Source organism: Microcaecilia unicolor, chromosome 6 (genome assembly GCF_901765095.1).
Source record: "Microcaecilia unicolor chromosome 6, aMicUni1.1, whole genome shotgun sequence".
Classification (NCBI taxonomy): domain Eukaryota; kingdom Metazoa; phylum Chordata; class Amphibia; order Gymnophiona; family Siphonopidae; genus Microcaecilia; species Microcaecilia unicolor.
Genome location: NC_044036.1, coordinates 62253672 through 62274617, shown reverse-complemented (window position 1 = coordinate 62274617; position 20946 = coordinate 62253672). Strand labels below are relative to the sequence as shown.

The following is a 20946-nucleotide window of genomic DNA, read 5'->3' as shown; positions in this document are numbered from 1 at the left end:
CAGAAAAGAGCCCCGGATTGAAGAGCATGTTTTTGCTCAGCCCGGTGGGACCAGCAACTCCTCCAGTCCCGATAAAAGGCTTGCGCCAGTTCTTGACCCCGGAGGAAGTGGGTTAGAGGAATCGGCAATGAAGCAGCCGTCATTGACGGAAGCATTGGGGAAGATTACTGCTGTTGGTATAACCCCAGAGCACCTTTTGGAGGGGAGCCAGCGACTCCTGGGCATGGCATTGGTGGAAGCTACAGTGGAAGGTGTTTCCTCTGGTTATACATCAGAAGAAATTGCCCTCTGTGCTACCGCTCTCCAGCCATTGGTGAGACTGCAGGAGGATATCACTGGATTCATTCTGGATGCTCTTGAAACTCTACATAAGGTTTGCATTTCTTTTTTATCAGTTTCCTTGAATAACGCTGTACAGCTTAGAGAAGTTAAAGGTTGGGTTGATTCTGTTACAACCAAGCAAACGTAGTTGGAATCTGTGGTGACCAAAATACAGGAAAATCAAGCTCAGTTTGCGGGAGATAGACTGTTGCTTCTCTGTAAAGTAGAAAATCTGGAAAATTTAGGGCTCTGTTTACAAAGGCACACTAGCGGTTTTAATGTGTGCTAAAAATTAGCACACACTGTTCAGATAACCATAGGAATATTATGGGCATCTACACTGTTAGCATGCACTAATTTTTAGTGCACGCTAAAAACGCTAGTGTGCCTTTGTAAACAGGGCCCTTAGCGAGGTACTTAGTACTTTAATTTCCTATATTCAAGATTTATATTACCTATAGATATGTTTCATAGGTTTCTGAAGGAGATTTTTAAGTATTCTAAAATTCTTTTCCACCTGTTCAAAAGTTATATCTTATCTATTCCATCAAAGTCAGGAGAAGTGCAGGAAAAGCAGGCGGATTAGACACTGCAGGATGTATCATCGGACAGTTTGGATGTTTCAACATTGATTGAACAGAGGGTGGAAGTTTTCATTTTAAGAACTACATTGTTTGGTTTGTTTCTTTTTTACAAGGTAAAGATGCCTTGTTGAGACTATATCTTCAGAAATTCCAACCCACCTTTTTAGGTGGAAAAGTTCAGATTTTTCCTGATGTATCAAAATGAACTCAGGAAAGAAGGAAGAAATTCCTGGGGATGAGGCAAGAAGTGTTATCCTTGGGATCCCCTTTCCAGCTCTGTTTTCCTTGTAAATGTGTTCTTCTTTTCAAGAATAAGAAATATGTATTTTTTTTAACCTCTCCATTTGCGCAGCTTTTTTAATTTGCAGGGTAGCTCAGGCTCTATTCCAGTTACTTAGCTGGCCGAAAGATTGTTTTGGAAAGATTAATCTGTCTTTCCTTATTATCTTTTCTTAATCCAACTCAGTGGCGTTCCTAGGGGAGTTGACACCCGGGGTGGATCGCTGATGTGCCCCGCCCCCCAGGTGCAGCACGACCCCCCCCCCCCCCCCGGCGAAAGGACACCCCCCCCCACGAAAGCACCCCCGCCTGGGTGCATGCCGCTGGGGGGGGTGCCGCACGCGCCTGTCCGTCGTTCGTTCCATGCTCCCTCTGCCCTGGAACAGGAAGTAACCTGTTCCGGGGCAGAGGGAGCATGGAACGAACGATGGACAGGCGCGTGCGGCACCCCCCCCCCCCCCCCCCCGCGGCATGCACCCGGGGTGGACCCCCCCCCAGAAACGCCACTGATCCAACTTCCCTTGGTGTACTATCTTGGATTCTGATCTTGTGGACTACTACTACTACTACTTATCATTTCTATAGCGCTACAAGGCATACTTATGTTTATACTTGTAACTTTATTTCTTTAATATTTTCTTGTATTGTTTATGAATATACATAGGCGGCTTTTCTTTCTTTGTAAACTTTAATTTGCATAAATTTAAAAAAAAATAGAAAACGTGGCCATTTTATGGCTGTGGTAAAAATGGCCTTAGCATGTGGGAATGACCTTAACAGTCAAACAGGACTTCACAACACATCATATTTTCAGCTTTGTGTATCCAAACTTTGAGAATAAGCAAAATGTTTTTTAATCATTGATGACAAATGTGGTGAAATGAGTTGAATACAGCGGCAGTGAAGTAATTGGACTGACTTCAGATGGTTCTGTAGCATCTATGTTGTAGTATTTTAGGGTGAAATCTGCTGCTGGGAAATAGAGAGATACTGTTGGTATATATCCTCTGGCCAAATTAATAGCTGAAAAACAGTTCAACTGCTATACAGAAGTTATGGATTTATTGCATAAAGTTCAGTTTAATGTGGTTGCAATTTCAGTGGATAATGCATCCACAAACCAAGCATTTTCTCAGGCTGATGTCTGTTCACGTAAATCCAATGTTAGAACTAGTCATGGTTTGGTGTCAGGGCTGCATGATGTCATGCTGAATACCTGGGTTTAATTCCCCAACAGAAGTTGGGGGCAAAGGGATGTTACAAATGCAGTATTCACAGCTTGAGGCAGGGGAAAAGAGCATTGCATTGATCTTACATTGATAATAGCATCTAATGGCCAGGCTTGAAGTGAACACCTTGACTTTCAGAGACAGCCGCACTCTGTGGCTCAGCCTGAGGACTGTTGGGCAGGATGGGGGACTAGGAGGGCTGAAAATGGAGAAAACCCATGAGGAGTTGAGAATAAAAGCTTATGGCATTACAGTTTCAGAGACTGGTTTGGTTTTGAACTGGAAATAAATGAGCAGAGGGAAAATAAAATTTGGTTCTACATTTTTGGCATTGATTAGGGAAATGGATGTTAAATGTAACACAGAAAAACCTTGTAGTACTGTCACTTGATTGCCTTCTATTTAAACTGAGCTTTTACCAGAGGAGAAAAGGTGGTCAGAGTATATTCTATTTTTTATAATTTTAAACATCTGCCTATGAGATTAGAAATTTTAATTGGTTTCCTTTGTCCAATATTATAAGCAAATTGCATGGACCTGCCTCGGAGCAAGAACTCTATATTATTTTCTGTTATGTTTTAAAACCCACAGTGTGTGCTAACTGTTATAACTGTTCCTGCCTGCAGAAATACCAGCAGAATGGCTTTCCAGCTACAGACCTGCACGAGTTTCTAAAGGAAAATGATGTCATCCTTGGCACCAAGAGCTACAGAATAAGAACCCGGCCTTCCGTCTCTTTCATGTGCTGCTGTAGGAGGTCAGTGTGGCAGCTCCTCAGATTCCCCGAGAAGCATAATTCAGAAATGCCTGCAAGGGAAAGTATAGGTTTTGAGCCCACAGGCACACCCAGAAGTCTGCTAACTTTAGAAAATATTCTTTCAACTGCTTGGAAGTATAAACTGGCCTCTTGTTTTGTTTCTGTGTCTAACATTATAAAACATTAAAAATAAATCAGTTTGATGCCTTAAAATGGTTTCATGTAAACCTATAGTCCATATCCACTGTGAGTCTGTATGGATGGGAAGCTGGTAGGGCAGTGATTTTCTGCTGGAGTGTTACAAGCCAGGCTTATGGGTATGGTGCAGTATAAGTAGAAGAAGGCTTTCAAATGCAAATGATTTAATGTGGCAAGTATACTGCAGGTTTTGTAAAGAATATTCCTGCAAACAATCTCTGTAATGGCATACTGCAGGAGGCTGTGATCTGTAAAATGCAGTCCCACTTCGTGCTTTTTAATGTGGTGCTGCAACAATGGGAACTTAGCTTTTTCATTTGGAAGCAGCCCTGCAATCTTCAGCGCTGAAATCTGGTTCCTTCTATGGCAGTACTACATTTAAAATAAGTTAACCCTTTTATATTCTTATAAAAGGTTTTAAAGCATACCTTTCACCAAAGCCTTCTCTGGCTGGGGATTTTCAGTAATCTTCTTAAATCTATTGTCTCCCCCCCCCCCCCCCCTTTTTTTTTTTAAGTTTCTGGTAAACTAGTAGAGGAGTGTGGTAGCCGTGTTAGTCCACTCTTAAGGTTATCAATAGAAATCAAACAAAATAAAACATGGAAAAGAAAATAAGATGATACCTTTTTTATTGGACATAACTTAATACATTTCTTGATTAGCTTTCGAAGGTTGCCCTTCTTCGTTTTTCCGATCTGACGAAGAAGGGCAACCTTCGAAAGCTAATCAAGAAATGTATTAAGTTATGTCCAATAAAAAAGGTATCATCTTATTTTCTTTTCCGTGTTTTATTTTGTTTGATTTCTATTGGTAAACTAGTAAAACTGAACTTGTGATGTAGAAAGCAATGTTGTAGAAATCCAGTGAACCACTGGCAAACATACAAACAGCTGTAGCCACTGGTTTTCAGCTGTGGGTGGCCATATGATCACTAAACTGAAAGATTTGTACATCTCTGCCAAGGAGGCTGCAGGCAGGCTTTTGTGCACCCATTTTGTTTGTGTGTTTTGTTTTATTCCAAGGATACATGGGTGATTGAATGTTCTGTTAACTTACAAATTTATTGCTGTTTCTGATCGTGCTAAATTGAAGGGACTCTGGCCTGAAACCCATGCCAGGATGCACCCAGGGTCAGAGCTTGGCGGGAGAAGGGAGAGGAATGAAGAGATTGCTTAACTTTTGGACTGGAAGACAAGACAGTTATGAGCGCTCTTAAAAGCTCAACAGTTAGAAAAGCCTTCATCTCTACAGAAATCTTAGTAAAATGTAATATCGGATGTTTGAGTTCTCAAGATCACGTAGGTCCCTTCAACATGCATTTCAATTTACTATAGCAAGGGGTTTTTGTCCCCCAGAGAAAACAGTATTACCCTCTGTTGAGAAACTTGAGATAATAAAGCATTGCAAATTAAGACATATGAAGCAAGGCGAACTTTAATTTGCTATAATACTTCTTGCTTCAAATATCTTAAGATAATATATCATTGCAAATTTATTTTCACCTGGTGGTGACAAAGTTTTCATAATACTCTTTTTGATCCAGCCCCTAAAGAGACCTCCAGAGGTGATGGTAGTTAAGGTCAGGGAGCCAGGAGGGTGGAGAGGATTATGAGGCAGAGATCTCTTCTCTAGTTTGCCAACTTTTTAAATTGCAGCAGGGAGAGAGTGCTGGGGTGCTGTAATGCAGCATGTGTGCCTCTGTTTTATTTTATTAATTTATTAACAAATTTGTCAAGATAACTCTGGAACACGGAAATACAGACAATAAATGAATATAGTAAATTAAATATTGTACAATTATAAATCATCTTCCTTAGACCACAAAGAAGAGAGGAAGGAGATATCAGAACTTAAGAGACATAGGGGCTCATTTTCAAAGTCTAAATGCTTTGAAAATATGCCTCTCTATTGCAAGAAACAAATTATTATAGAAAGGCTTAACAGAAACAACCTCGAGGCCCTTAACATGGAGGCATAGTTGTTATAGGCATTATAAATTCTTCAAGTCCACAAAGGAGTACAGCTGCTTTGGAACAAAAAATAAATACTTTGATTGATTGACCACGTCTGATCCTGGATATACAGGGAAATGCTAGCAAAAAAGTACTCTCCAAGTCCTTAACCTCTTGTCTCATTAATAGGAAAGCTTTCCTTCTTTCTTGGGTGACTTTGGCATCCAGATAAATCCTTATCTTCTGACCATAAAAAAGGTCTTGAGAGTGTCTAAAGCAATGCTTCATTATAGCATTAACATGCTGCTCAAATACCATAGACACTAATAATGTTGTTCTTTCTGTAGACTCAGTGATAGACACTTCTAATATAGCTGAAATATTTTTTTTAATCCATTGATGTTTCAGGCTGTGGGCCTACAACCTCACTTGACATTTTTTTAAGGAAACAGGACATTGGTAAATCTTATTCACTGGAGGCAAAACATCAGAGGAAAACTTCAAATATTTCTATGAGGTATTTTTTAAAAGATATCCAAGGGGGGAGTAGCCAGAGTCTTAGGAAAGTTCAAAATATGCATATTAAGTTTCCTGTTTTGATTTTCCAAAAACTCAGTCTGTCTATGCACAAGCAGTCTATCCACAATTGTTGCATTTTTAAATTCTTGCAGGCCTTTAACCTCTGATTGAATTTGCTCAACTTGGCCCCAAAAAATCAGTTTTTAAAGTTTCCAAATTTAACAACCAAAGCTGTTACCTCACTCTATGTCTTCGTTACCATGGAATTCACAGCCTGTAATGCCCTCCAAATGGACTCTAAAGTTACAGCCATGGATGATTCTAATTGGACACCAGCTGATTCTTTCATCACCAGTTCTGGGGAGGGGGGGAGAGAGTGATATTTCATGTTCCAGTGGGGATGGGAGCATGCTCCTTGCCTTCCCTGAAAGAAGAACTCATGCTCCTAGCATCCGTCCTTGGGGAACCAGTGGTGAACTGGTCAATCTTTAGCTGAGTTGGGGCACTGTAGGACCTGGTGGGGGAAATGTCCTAACTACCCCTTTCCTTTCAGTATGTGGCAACGGCAAGGAAAAAGTCAAAAACAGAAACAAGCAGGGATCAGCTTGTGCAGAGCGTTGGGGACCTGCTGCCATCTTCACAGCATGTGTGCTTCTGGTTAGTCTCCAAAGGCCTGATGACCTACAACTGCATAAGCTAGGTTTTGCTGATGCCAGCAGGAACCTACAAGGTGCTACAGGAAGCTGGGAAGCAAATCAAGAGTGATATTTTTGAAAAATGACCAAATAGCATAAAACAGTTCTACAGACCATGTTTGGCCTGCAGTTTACCTACCTCACCTCTACTGCTTGCATTATGGAATTCACTTCAATAATTTTCCTAAACCTTTCTCCAAGTTAGTGCATTAGTATGCGTGTGGCTCAGTCGATAACATTTATAATAGCTTACTCAAAGTGTGGCTATAAATCATTTTTCCTTGTAATGGTATAGCAAGTGCAAGCCTGTGTTAATTGAAAGGCAACTGTGTGTCTTTCATTGTAATTTTATAATTTATTGACCAAGAGTGTATTTTTTTAGGCGTAGGTCCAACAGGTCTGATAGGGAGTTTCTTTAGTAGAAGGCTCTGGAGAATACTGCTGGACAGAAAGAAAGCAAACAGCTAGCGGCTTAGGATTTGATAGCTCAGCATTTCCCAGCTGTGTTTTTGCTGCTTCAAATACCAGTGTGACTGTCTACATGGGACATTGAATTGCTAGCATGTGTTTCCAGACCATCCCCATTCCAGAGGAGACAACAATCATATTATAGATGCTAACACTGTGACAGTAACCCTTGAGACTCTTCAACCCTTCATTTTGCCCTCAAGACAGTGCTTCTCCGAATAGTGTGGAGTGGAGGAGTGGCCTAGTGGTTAGGGTGGTGGACTTTGGTCCTGGGGAACTGAGTTAGATTCCCGGCACAGGCAGCTCCTTGTGACTCTGGGCAAGTCACTTAACCCTCCATTGCCTGCCGCATTGAGCCTGCCATGAGTGGAAAAGTGCGGGGTACAAATGTAACAAAAATAAATAAAAAAATAGCTCCCTGTTTTGCTGCAGCTTAGAGCTCTTGATATAGACACCAGGAGCCTGAGTGCTGTGTAATTCAGATGGCAATTGAGGTACAGCTATTGCTTTTACCTGTCCCTGCTCATTTTATTTATTTATTTATTTATTTATTTACTGGTTGGACTTTTTTTAATAATCTGTATTTCTGGCCTTTTCTCTCTCATTAACTGCCGGAAGCTTGAGTTTCCTAAATGTGATGCATCTCTTAAAGATGAACAAAAGTCTACATTGGCATAAAATAGGCACCTTTTGGGACATTTCACATAGGGTGTAAATAGCAAAAAAAAAAAGGTGCCTGTGTGTGTTGTGTAATAAAAGGTTTGTGCAGTGACTCTTAATACTGCACAAATTAACATCTTCCCCAAAGAAGGTACACGTGTATCCCTCTGTTCCATTCACATTTATATAATATTCACACAGATTGCACTCTATCCCAGTTCTGCTCAAGTTATGTCCCTGGGAATGCCTAAATGCAGGTTGCAATCCTGTGGTGTGGCCATTTTTAACATGTGTATACCCCTGTGCAGTTTTATAACCGCCATTTTCTGTGTGTAAAGCGTGCTTTACCTGTGGAAAATGCATTATAAATTATCTTCTGAAAACAAAACCTGCAGGCTCAGTTAGACTCCAGTGGCCAGAAATTGTTTTTTTTTGGGGGGGTGGGGGGTGCCCAAGATTTACACGAGTGGGCTTCCCTCTTGTCCCCATTATTATTTGTTGCATTTGTATCCCACCTCTTTGCAGGCTCAAAGTGGCTTACAATACATCATGAGTAGTGGAAGAATATCAACTGAAGAAATCTGGAAGCGGAGCTGGAGCACCACCTCAGCCCTTAGTGAGCACTAAAGAAGTGCTGGCAGCAGCTTGAGCCTCTATTATGGCAACACAAACACATTGAGAATTGACAGGCTAGCAGTGCCCAGTGCAGATCTTATGATCAGCATTGAGAAACATTCCTGCTAGTACAGAACCAGGAGGGAGGCTCAAGCTACTGCCAGCACTTCAGTGTTCACTTGTGGTCAAGGTGGTGCTCCAGCTCTGCTACAGATCTCAGTTGGCGGGGCTTGGGGATCCCCCCATCAGCTACTGCAGCAGTGTGGTCAGACTGGAGTGGGGAAGAGGAGGGGCCATGTCCCCAAGCCCCCACCTCATGGCTACAGTCCTGGTTGTGGTGTTTTCCTAACCTACTCTTCAGCTTCGTTTTAGCAGGAAGATTAGTTATTCTACTTTTGCCAGTGGCCATGACATCATGTCTTCACTGTGGTCCGGTGGCAGGATGTCATTAAGTCTACATTGTACAAGTTCTTCATTTTGAAAGGTCCATTCTCTCGGCTCATAGCTCAGACATTTTCTGGGATTTTAAAAGGGTCTCCTCTCCCCTCCCCCTACCAGTGTTTGGAACAATTTAGAACCCATACCCCTGGTTTCTCTCTTTCCTTTTCCCAATTTTCTCCCTTTCCTCTTTGCGACTATTATGGAGTGGTGTTCTTTCCTGTCTTCCATTAATTGTTTGTGATTGTAGCCGCTTTGATGGCATGACCTTAAGTATATCAAATGTAACCTTGAACCTTTTATCCTATCACATGAGCTCCCATGTTTTTGGCTTAATATAAAATTGTGGGTAAGCTCAGAGAAGAAAAACACTTGATATTTTTAGCAGACAAAATAGGTTAGAATAGTCTGATTCAGACTAATTAGATTTCAGCTACATTTCCTCCACAATTTCCCCTTGTTGTAGTCTTGTTGGCCTTCAAGGGTTTCAGTTCTGTGCGCAGTTAAAAACATTGTTTGGCTAGTGCAGTCATTTTTCCTCCTCTACAGGAGCTGTGAAACGGGGTCATCTTTAGGCAGGTGTGGAAGGTGTGAACTTTATTCATTTTATTATTTCCGGTAGTAGTAATTCAAGGCAGGTTACATCAGGTTGACACCAGGCCCCATGTTGCACCACTCAGACCTATAAAACATCCCAAAAGAGATCTGCAGAAACAACGGCAGTTTAGGTCAGGAAGCAGAAGAGGGGAAGGGACATTTCTGGAAAGGGTGACGGCATTTTTCATTTTAAAAACTGTAAATGTTTCTGATCACGTACTGATAATTGCAGACACCTAATTGGCATTACAATTAACGCTGCCTGGAGCTGCTTAATCATTAAACTCTCGTTTTTTTTGGCCCCATAATTAATCCAAGGTAATCCTTGCCTAATGATGTAGCAGATGTGTTTGAAATTCAACAGGCAGTCTTTTGAGATTGTTCTTACTGAATCAACATCAGAGGAATGAAGAATTAGTAAACACAAGTAGTAACCACTGATTTTTTTTTTCTTCTTTTCCAGACAACGAATTGATGATGACTTGATTCTTATTAACTGACACTTTTGGACAGAAATTCCACTTTCATGGAGTTAAATACTTATGTACTTGTTTAAAAACAAACAAACAATGGACAGAACATCTTCTTTTTTTTTTTGATTGCTTTAAAACATGATGAACTAAATGGAAGTAACACAATGTCGAGATGTTTGCTTTCAAAGAAGTTAAGTAATTAGATTAGTTTTATTGAGAAGAAAGGGAAGATTTGAATGGGTCGGGGTCAGCTGGCTGACCATGATTAACTTTGCTAATGATCTTTTTATGAGGCAGAATTGTGAAGGACTGGAAATTATTCCACCTCCAAACTGTGAATTATTTATTCAGTTTTTCTGCTGAGAATATGATGTAATGCCTGTGTCTCTCTGGCTTCCACTAGGAGTGTTAAGTGTCCTGGTAAGTGGTATTCTGCTCGATTTGAAAGATACAGTGAGAATCCAAAGGAAAAATTTGAGGAGTTTCAGCTACAAAACAATAATTGCACTTGAATACACTTTTCATTGTGTTCTCAAAGTTGATTTAAGGCAGTGTTTCAAAATAGCCAGCCTTGTGAGTTGGCGTTATGGAACTGCTTTCTCTGGAATGAGTAGCAGTGTGGGATTTTTTTGTTGTTAACATATATAGATATATATATATTTTACATACATCCTTCAAATGAGAGAATGAATACTTTCTGTACATTATGGGCTGGCACATCTTGATAACTCCTAGGTAATGCAGAATTTGAAACTAGCACCTGATATATATGAGGTCTGAGTCATCAAAGTCTTTTCCTGTAGACAGAAAGTGAGGGAGGGGTACCCTTTAGTGAATCAAGCCCTTTATTGATCAGTAATATACAAATGCTATTTAAGAGAGGATTAGAGTTGGCTAGAGAAAGAAGATCTATTTTTTTATACGTTTTGGAAGAGAGCCAGGGTAACTAAAGTACTGTAATGTGTATTTTATTTTTTGTGTTTCTTAAAGCTATAAATGTAAAATGCACAGAATTAAACATGAATGATACTATATCTCTGCCTGTCTCAGATGTCTCGCTTGCATCAGAGGTAGTATATGGATACAGCACTGGATGAAAGATTACATTAGGCTTTTCCTGGAGAGTTGTGCGTTTTGTTTTAGTTTCTTTATTTCATTGAACATCCACATTAACTCTTCAGCTTTTAGAGAGATGCATTAACACCTGTAACAAAGCTGCATGGAAATGCCACACAGCTCATTCAAAGTGAATGGCAGTGTTAGCATTACAGCACTGGCATCTGCTATCACAGCTCTGTAAACAAGGGGGTTAGTTACTAATATCTAGGTATTTGCATACTGAAACTTGACTGTTTGACTTGGAAGAGTGCAATAAATCTTCTCATTATTACATATATATCTTTATATGTATTTGACAATGAAAACTTCATCCAGGGGCGGAGAATGGCGGGAGGCGGAGCTGGGAAACAGAGGAAGGGGAGGGGTGCCGGGGTAGCATTACAAGTTTCTAAAATCTGGGCTTAAAAGTTTTTTTTATTTTTCTTTTGAATTTGGTTTTGAAGCAGGGGGGAAGCGGGGAGCAGTGGCAAACTCGGGTGAGGTGGGGCGGGGGCAAGGACATCCGTGAAGGACACTCATGATGAGCGCCTTTGCCCCCTCCTGAAACACGTGTTTGTGTTTTGTGGGGGTTTTTTTGGTAGTGTTGACATTTGTGGCATGCGCAGAGCAGCCAGCATAACGCTTGGCTGCTCTGCGCATGCTTTAGGGGCCGATTACTGACTGGGATTACACAGGTTTGATGCATTGTACTTTACAGTACCGCACCAAACTTGTGAGACTTGGTTTTTTGGTGCATTCTTTGTTTTTTAAAATTCGTTAGGGACTTTAACGTTTTAGATTTTTTAACGTTTGGTTGATGCATCTGGGCCTTAGAGTCTAACAGAGAGATGTGTAGCTGTCAGTAGTTACTAGTGGATATATGGTTTAGAAAGGAGGTGTGAGGGTTTCATTGATCAATTAAAGGGGTGCAGGAGCCAAAAAAGGTTAAGAACCCCTGCTGTGGAGGCTAAGGCACAATCACAGGTCTCCCAGGACACAGTGCTCAAAAGTAAATGTGGGCACCGGAGGTCATTAGTTCTGGACTAGCGCCCGTATTTAACTGCGCAAAATGTTCAGAGGCATGGTGGGTGGGAACAAACAGCGCACATAGCATGCTAATGTGGTCAAGCTCATGAAAATGAGGTCATTTTGTATTCTTCCCCAATGCTCAGAAAAGAGCGCCCAAAACAAAACTGCCTTACCGCTGCAAAAAATAACACCAGATCGGAGCAAGCGTTACTGTGTTAAAATCATGAGAAATTCTCTCTTCCTTCTTTAAAATTTGCCAATTGTGATTTCTTTTGAAAGCAGAAGGAGCGCTGGTCATGAGAAACGAATATGTGCAAGTCACAGCAGACCCAAAAGTGAAAGCATACATTGGTGTCTGTTTCCTGTGTTTTATGTGTCCAAGCTAAAAAAAAAAAAAGTGTGCTTCAGGTATTGCCCCAGGTACAAATAAGTACCTGTATATACTATGTAAACCGCTGTGAATGTAGTTGCAAAAACCACAGAAGGTGGTATATCGAGTCCCGTTCCCCTTTAATCCTCAACAGGGGCATAGTCACGGGTGGGCCTAGGCCCACCCAGTTTGGGTTCAGGCTCACCCAGCAGTGGAGAACTTCAATTTCAACTTCAGCGGAGGGAGCAGGCTGAGGTCCGATCCTGCTTCTGCCTCCCTCTCTCCCACAGCGCTTCTCAGATACTGCCTACCTACTGCCGCCACGATCTAGCATCTTCCTCCCATCTCAGCACTGCAGCAGCGGAGCAGCGGTAGCAATTCATGCTGCCTCCTGCTTCGTTCTAACCCGGAAGCGTCTCCTCTGCCGCGTCCCGCCCCCATTATTACAACTTCCTGTTTCTGCTGGGGCAGGATGCAGGCGCGCAGCAGAGGAGATGCTTCCGGGTTAGAACGAAGCAGGAGGCAGCATGAATCGCTACCGCTGCTCCGCTGCTGCTGAGACAGGAAGTAGATGCAGGATCGTGGCGGCGGTAGGTAGGCAGCGTCTGAGAAGCACTGTGGAAGAGAGGGAGGCAGAAGCAAGATCGGACCTCAGCCTGCTAAAGGTGGTGCTGTGCCCCAATGAAGAGATGGAGAGTTGGGGGAGGTCTCCTTAAGATAGATGCTGCATGGAGGGGGGGGCATGAGGTGGAGAGGGGCAAGAGAGAGAGAATTGTGGGACATAGGGTAGAGAGGGGTAAGAAAGGAAAAATCTTGCATTGGGAGGGGAGAGGGACAAGAGAGGGAGAAATGTTGGACATAGGGGGGTAGTGGGGAAGGAGAAATGGTAAATGTTGGACTTGGACAGGGGGTGGTGAGGAGGAGAAGATAGATGGTGAAAAATTGGACATGATGGTGGAAGGCAGGAAGAGATGTTGGAGGGGGAGAGGCAGAAATGTTGGGCATGGCAATGGAAGGGAGGAAGAAAGAAAATGCTGCATGGGGGTAGGGGAAAGAGAAGTGTTGGACCCATGGCACAAGAGAGGGAGAAATGGTAGAAAGTGGGAGAGAGGGAGATATACTGGACCTGGCGGTGAATTAGAGGGAGAGAGAAACACGGGAGCTGGAGAGGGGAGAAAGGAGGATATGTTGGATTCAGGAGCAGAAGGGTGATAGAGAGGTGCCAGACAGTGGGAGTGAGGGAAGAGAGAGGGAGAAATGTTGGAACAAGAGGGAGAGGGCAGGAGGGAAGAGAGAAGGGGCAGAGAGATGTAAGGCTGCAAGAGTGGGGTGGGGAGACAGAGGGAGCAGATGCTGGGGTGGAGGGAAGGAAGATGGCGGAACCATGTGGGAGAGGCCAGGAGGAAGAGGGTGGCAAGGAAATAGATAAAAAGATAGTGATTACAGAGGATAGAAATATGGTAATGAAAGGGAATGGAGGGCTGAGGAAGGAGTGAGATGGGGAAATGGAAAAGCTAGTGGGTGAGAGAAAAAGATGAAAATCTGATAGGTAGCTGTAAACTAAAAAGGAGGAGAACAGTGAGAGGGTGAAATTTGAGTTGACAGCAAGGCAGAAAGAAGAAAAAAAGAGAGGAAAGAGCTAAAAATAAGAAGTCAATATGTCAGAAGCAGGTGTAGTGAAGGTAAAAGAAGACAAATGGACAGCAGCCGCTCGAAAGAGAATTAGAAGACGACAGACAGGAAAGCAGAAAAGAAACTGCAACCGACATGATGGAAAAATACAATGTCCAGACCACAAAGGTAGAAAAAAGCAATGTATTTTGAATGTTTTAAATGGAATATGTTGGCTTTGGGAAATCTACATAGCAAATGTGTTTGTATTGTGTTCAGGAGAAAGGAAATGCATTTCTGTTTTTATTTCTCCAGTGTTGAAGTACATGCTAAGTTTAACTTTTTGGGGTTCCGAGTTCAATTTTTGTCTAAATATTTTTATTTCTGATACGTGATCCCTTGTTCTGTATTTGGTGAGGGTCTGTTGGTGTGACAGTAATGGCAGGTTGGGAAATCGGAAGGCAGGGAGGAGAGGGGATCAGGGAGGGGGCCCTAGCATGTCTAACACCAGTTCTGACCCTTGCTGTATAGCTGCTAGGGATCCCAAGCCTCCCCAGCTGAGGACTTCCTCCAAAGACGGCCAGAACTTGCTTCTACCAAGCTCTGCAGTCGGTGACAGCATGCTTGAGTCACCGACAGCTAAGCACGCATAGAGTGCTGGCATCAGTGGCTTACTGATGTTGCTGCTGCCTGCCAAGTTTGGTAAAAGGAAGTTCTGGCCACCTTGACAGAAAGTCTTCAGCTGATAGAGCTTGAGGATCCTTATTAGCTAATGTATTTATATTTTGCGGTAGGGCAGGGCAGAGAAAATATTGTGCCCACCCACTTTGGGCTCAGGCCCATCCAAAATTGGCTGTCTGGCTACGTCACTGATCCTCAATGCTGTGAGCACGCCTATATTTGCATCTCATTAGCATTGAGCATTAGGGAGTTGTTTTTCTGCGCTGTTCTGGAGGTATTTTTATGGTGCTGTTCAGAACAGCTCTGGCGTTTTGAGCATCTGGGCCCCAGTGAATGATGAAATAGCTCTAGGTGAAGCAAGTCTCCTGTTCTCAGATCAAAGAGCTGAGAAAGTATTCTCACATAGGTATGTGGTGTGTGAGCAGCAATTCAAAGGCTTATTGTGAAAAGCCCCTTGCCTCTGGGTTCTGTAATTAATTATGTTAACTGACTCTGCTTTCTTAAACAAATAGGAAATGCTCTAATGAACAGGCACACCTACTATTGTCTTATCTCCTGTCTTTGTCTAAGTGTAAATAAATTAACCATTTATTACTCTGCTTCTGTCTGTCCAGAAGCCTTTGTCCAAGCAAATAGGATGTGTTCTAATAAACTAGGTCAAGAACATTTACCATTGTCTTAGTAACATTTAAGATCCACCCAAAGAAATGTGATGTTTCTTATGCAAAGTGATCCAATTTAAGTCTGCACCCAGTAGGCTTTGTCTGTCTCTAAGCAAGTGAGCTGTAACCGGAGGCGGGATAAAAGTTAACAAATAAACACAAAAGAACAGAAGGTGATACCTTTTTCTTGGACTAACTATATGTTGTGGCTAGTTTTCAGGAGCTCGCACTCCATTTCTTGTGTCAGAACCAAAACATTTACTATCATTTATCTGTTCGAGAGGTATGGTTCTCTTAACTTAGTAGGTCATCTTCAGTCCACAGTTCTTTAAAGAATAAATTCTTCGGCTAATCACACGTGCCTGCAGAACAAGGCACAGGAACTACAATTAGAACACAAGCATTTTGCACACTATGGTGCAAATAGAAGTCCTTGAGCTTACCATTCAAAACCTCCTGTTCACAGCTGGTTTCAACCAGCACCATAGAATACGAGAGCCATAGAAAATGATGACAGATAAAAGCTATATGGCCTATCCGGTCTTCCGATCCATACCCCTTACTCTCTCTCTTCCTCCCCCTGAGAGATCCCATGTGCTTTTCCCATGCTTTCTTATAGCAATCTTCAAGTGCTACATGGCAACAAAACACACACAAAAGCTAGGGCTTTACACAAGGGATGAAATCCATGTCCTATGCTGCTCTTTTCTCAGTTCTTCCCTCTGGAAGAAACAGGTACAGGTCTGTACAAGTCTGCCATATTTTGTATTGTTACTTGAATATTTTTACTGCTGTAATTGTCTATTGCTCATGTTTGCTATTCTTACTGTACACCGCCTTGAGTGAATTCCCTCAAAATGGCGGTAAATAAATCCTATTAAATAAATAAACTAGATTTAATTTAATTTCTATTGTGCCTGACCAAAAGTAGTACTTCACAGTGGATTAGAAACAGGATGGGCCTTGCAGTGGCGTTCCTAGGGGGGCTGACACCCGGGGCGGATCACCGATGCGCCCCGCCCCCCGGGTGCACGCCACTGGGGGGGGGGGTGCCACGCGCCGGTCAGCTTCATTTGTTTCCATGCTCCCTCTGCCCCGGAACAGGTTACTGGCAAGAGGCTCACTTGTGCAGCAATCAGTCTGTAAATTGTAAGCAGAACAAAGAGCTGAGGAGAAGCAGCTCAGAATTACACACAATAACACAGCACAGTGGAGGGGGAAAAAAATTGAGATCCAAACGAAGCTGACCGGCGCGTGGCACCCCCCCAGCGGCGTGGACCGCCCCCCCCTTGGTACGCCACTGTTCAGTGGCCAGCGTATTCTATAATTATTCAAATTAAAATAGAAATGCTGAGAAATACATTGAAGGGATTGGTTTTCAGATGAGAGCATTCTCAAAGAACTTGTATTAACTTAGCAAATATGTACAGTGAGGCCAGGATTTAGGCATAAACAATGTAAACATTAAGCTCATGCCTTTTTCCAAGGTGACATTCAGTTACGGTGTAGGCAATTGCCTCTGATGCCAAATTTGGTAGATGCTACCAGAGCAATACCTCAGTCTGGACCTGCTGCTATGGTCTTACACTGAATCTTCTTCACTGAATTTTTGGTGTGTGACTGGGGCCATTTATTTATATAGGTTTTGCTCACACCTTTTTCGGTAGTAGCTCAAGGTGAGTTACATTCAGGCACACTGGATATTTCTCTTCAACAGAATAACAGCAGAGGTGACAGGGGAGGATCTGGACAGAAGCAATCAGGGAAGGACCCTTACCTTGAATAACCTCTGGGGAAAATCTCCCATCCCTATTTCTCCCCCACCCCTCAACTGCTTATAGGTATCCACAATTTAAACCTAGCTGTCTGCAATCAGAAATACAAGGACTTCGGCGCAGGGATCGTCATGGGTCTGACTGTGGCCAGCCGAGGGGATTCCCCTCCCTTCCTCCTCGCAGCCGGGATAGCGCAGGTAATATATCCTGATTTGTTTATTCCACATCCTTGTCAACTAATCATTTTGCTGACCTATAGGAGTCCCTTGATCCCTGATGCAGGCGTTTGTATGCCGAAACACGGACCGTGTTGGGTCTTCATTATAAATAAAGGACTACTTTTTTCTCAATCCTGAAGGCCCAGTGTTTGCTTTGTTTATAAAATTATGTGTAGAATACACCATTGTGGGTTTACACACATAAAACTTATGTATATAGGAGAGGTGAGGGGGTGCTGTTTTAGTGACAAAATTCAGCCACTACAGGGATACGTTAAGCCTACCGTTTTGTTGTTGTAACTCAAATGAATAAGTGGCAGTACTAGCTGTTGCATAAACATATATTCAGTGATGCTAATTAAAGGCATAGCGGTGTTGAATAAAGTGAAGTGTCACCAACGAAAATTCAGTCCAGGAGTTCTAGTTTGTAGCTGGAGTCACCTACCTGTAACTGTGTCTGTTTCCACTAGACTCTAATATTGTTATTACCTGTACTTTTGAGTAGCAGTAGGATTCATCTTTCTGGACTGTCTTCTTTCTGGCTTCTATCATATTATATGGTGTTCTTTTCACCTTCTGTTAGTTTGGTTTGACATAAACTGCTATGAGGGTGTTCTGAATAACGGGTATATTAAATGTAATTACCACATAGCTCCATGGTGCGACCGCACCTTGAGTATTGTGTTTAATTCTGGTCACTGCATCTCAAGAAAGATATAGTAGAATTGGAAAAGGTGCAGCGAAGGGCGACTAAAATGATAGCGGGGATGGGATGACTTCCCTATGAGGAAAGACTAAGGAGACTAGGGCTTTTCAGCTTGGAGAAGAGACGGCTGAGGGGAGACATGATAGAGCTATATAAAATAATGAGTGGAGTGGAACAGGTGGATGTGAAGCATCTGTTCACGCTTTCCAAAAATACTAGGACTAGGGGACATGCGATGAAACTACAGTGTAGTAAATTTAAAACAAATAGGAGAAAATGTTTCTTCATCCAACGGGTAATTAAACTCTGGAATTCGTTGCCGGAGAATGTAGTGAAGGCAGTTAGCTTGGCAGAGTTTAAAAAGGGGTTGGACGGTTTCCTAAAGGACAAGTCCATAGACCGCTACTAAATGGACTTGGGAAAAATCCACAATTTCAGGAATAACATGTATAAAATGTTTGTACGTTTGGGTAGCTTGCCAGGTGCCCTTGACCTGGATTGGCCGCTGTCGGGGACAGGATGCTGGGCTCAATGGACCTTTGGTCTTTTCCCAGTATGGCATTACTTATGTACCTATGTAACATACTAGATAATGACAAATAAAGACCTGTACAGTCCATCCAGTCTGCCCAAACAAGATAAATTCAATACCACTGACTACTTTATTTCTATTGTTCAAGAGTGATGTGTTATAGTTAATCAGACTCTAAAGTCAGCCCTTCCATGTTTACATACTCTCTGGTTCCCTTACCACAACAAAAAGCGCATCTAAATGCAGGAACTATTACAAAATATACAATGATCACACTGAAAGACAGCAAAATTGCATACACATGAGATCTTCAATGTCTGCCCTCAGACAGGCAACTGGCAAGAGGCTCACTTGTGCAGCAATCTGTCTGTAAATTGTAAGCAGAACAAAGAGCTGAGGAGAAGCAGCTCAGAATTACACACAATAACACAGCACAGTGGAGGGGGAAAAATTGAGATCCAAAATTAAGATGCTTACAAAGGCATGTCAGCACAGACTGGGCACTAGATCTCAGCATAACTCTGTAAGACCTTGCAAAGGTGTGCACACTTAAATATGGGTCTTGCTGAAGCTGAGAGATACAGGCTTTACCTGTCCGACTGCAGCATTGCTCAGGTAATGGTATCGCTGTTCCTTTGGCACTTTGCCGCACAACACTCCTGAGGCACCCTGTAAAGGTCATTAACTTTTTTCCTATTAAAAAAATACTGTGGATACTCATTCTAGCACTATGATTTCATTGGCCAACTGAGCTGTAAACTTCTGAAATAAGTCTAGAATTTCATATTAACTTCAAACAAGCACATTTCTTGTTGTTCCAGTGAGGTGGGGGTGTGGTTAGATGTGAGTGTATACAGTATAGGGAGATATATGAATGGGAATGTGCTTGTGATATATATATATACTCTTTCTTCTTCATATGCTCCTGAGTCCATTCCCCAGTGTTATTTCCCCTTGCCTTCCTCACCCTCCCTTTTCTTCCAACCCCCACCTGGTCTTCTGCTGGTAGGGGCTGGGATCCTGGCCAGTTTTGCTGTTTCAGTCTCTGGCCACTCCTTTTCTTCTCCAGCTGGTGAGGGTTGAGAACCCCTGCCAACTGCTCCCCTACCAGACTGTATGTTTTGAGTTTGTTCACCTGACTGGGTACCCCTACTGTTTGCCTATGACAACAGTGTCATAAGGAGAGCAACAGAAAGCCAGAACATATGATCTTTTTTTTTGTTAAATATGCTAAAACATTGCTCTGTTGTAAGGTCATTAAGGGGCTCATTTTTTGAAACAAAATAAAAAATGTCCAAAAAAGCAGCAGATGGATGTTTTTTTTTCCAAAATGTCCAAATCAGTATTTTCAAAACACATTTTTAAATATATTTTTCTATGCAGTTCATCTGCAGCGCATCCAAATCACAAGAGGGCATGCTGGGGGCAGGATTTCAGCATTCCCAAAACTTGGCTGTTTTTCTGCCATAATGGAACAAAGCAAAAACGTCTAGGGCTAAAAGATTTTGACGTTTTGGTCTACACCTGGTTCAATCACGACTAAGTCACAAAAAGGTGCCCTAAATGACCAGATGACTACTGGAGGGATTAAGGCATGACCCCCCCCCTTTACTTCCCCAGTGGTCACTGACTCCCTCCCACCACCCAAAAATATGAAAGAGTACACACCAGCATCTTATGACAGCGGTAGATGCTGTGGCCAGCCCTATTAGAGCAGCAAGCGGGTCCCTGGAATAGCCTAGTGGTTGGTGCAGTGCACTGTAGAGAAGGGGAGCCAGGGCTTATATCTCACTCTAACTCTGGGGTTCTTGACCCAGTCCTCGGGACATACCTAGCCAGTCAGGTTTTTAGGATACCCACAATGAATATGAACAGGGCCGGTCTTAGCAAGTGCGGGGCCCTGTGCAGACCAATTTGGTGGGGCCCCATCCTAGCCCCGCCCTAGCTCCGCCCTCACCCTAGCTCCACCCCATTGATAAGATTATTCCATTTTCAGAAATTTTTTTTATTTATGAAATTTCAAATAAAGACAAATGAAGCTAAACTTGTACAAAAAAACTGATTGAAATAATAAGCACAATGCTATCATGAAACCTCCCCTCCCCAGAAGTGGAGTGGCCGAGCCGCGGGATCATCATGAATGATGCGGATGGTCGTCCGAGGCGAGCGGCGGTCGGAGCGGAGGCAGAGCGGGGCCCCCTTAGGCGCGGGGCCCTATGCGGCCGCCTTGGTCGCCTCTGCCTAAGACCGGCCCTGAATATGAATGAGATAAATGTGCATGCACTACCTCCATTATATGCAAATTTATCTCATACATATTTATTGTGAGTATCCTGAAAACCTGACTGGTTAGGTGTGTCTTGAGGACTGGATTGAGAACCCCTGCACTAACTGTTGCAATTGCAGTCATCCAAAATCAATTGAAATACCACAGTATCCACATATAGGTGACACCTGCAGCCATAAGGTTTATTGTAGT

The 20946-nt window shown here is 42.7% G+C and overlaps 1 protein-coding gene and 1 long non-coding RNA gene across 8 annotated transcripts in view; one reads left to right on the top strand and one right to left on the bottom strand.

Annotated features, from left to right (window-relative positions):
• Positions 1 to 10688, top strand: part of MCOLN2 (mucolipin 2) — a 96538-nt gene extending 85850 nt beyond the window's left edge. For all 7 annotated transcript variants that reach the window (XM_030205608.1, XM_030205605.1, XM_030205603.1 and 4 more), the window contains 2 exons: positions 3040 to 3170; positions 9776 to 10688. In XM_030205608.1, the coding sequence (XP_030061468.1) occupies positions 3040 to 3170; positions 9776 to 9812 (168 nt within the window). In that variant the 3' untranslated portion in view covers positions 9813 to 10688. The remainder of the gene's footprint in view (positions 1 to 3039; positions 3171 to 9775) is intronic.
• The window catches only part of LOC115471785, a 35882-nt gene continuing 18082 nt past the window's right edge, over positions 3147 to 20946 (bottom strand). Inside the window, exon 3 of the long non-coding RNA XR_003942420.1 lies at positions 3147 to 3220. This is a non-coding gene — a long non-coding RNA (uncharacterized LOC115471785). The remainder of the gene's footprint in view (positions 3221 to 20946) is intronic.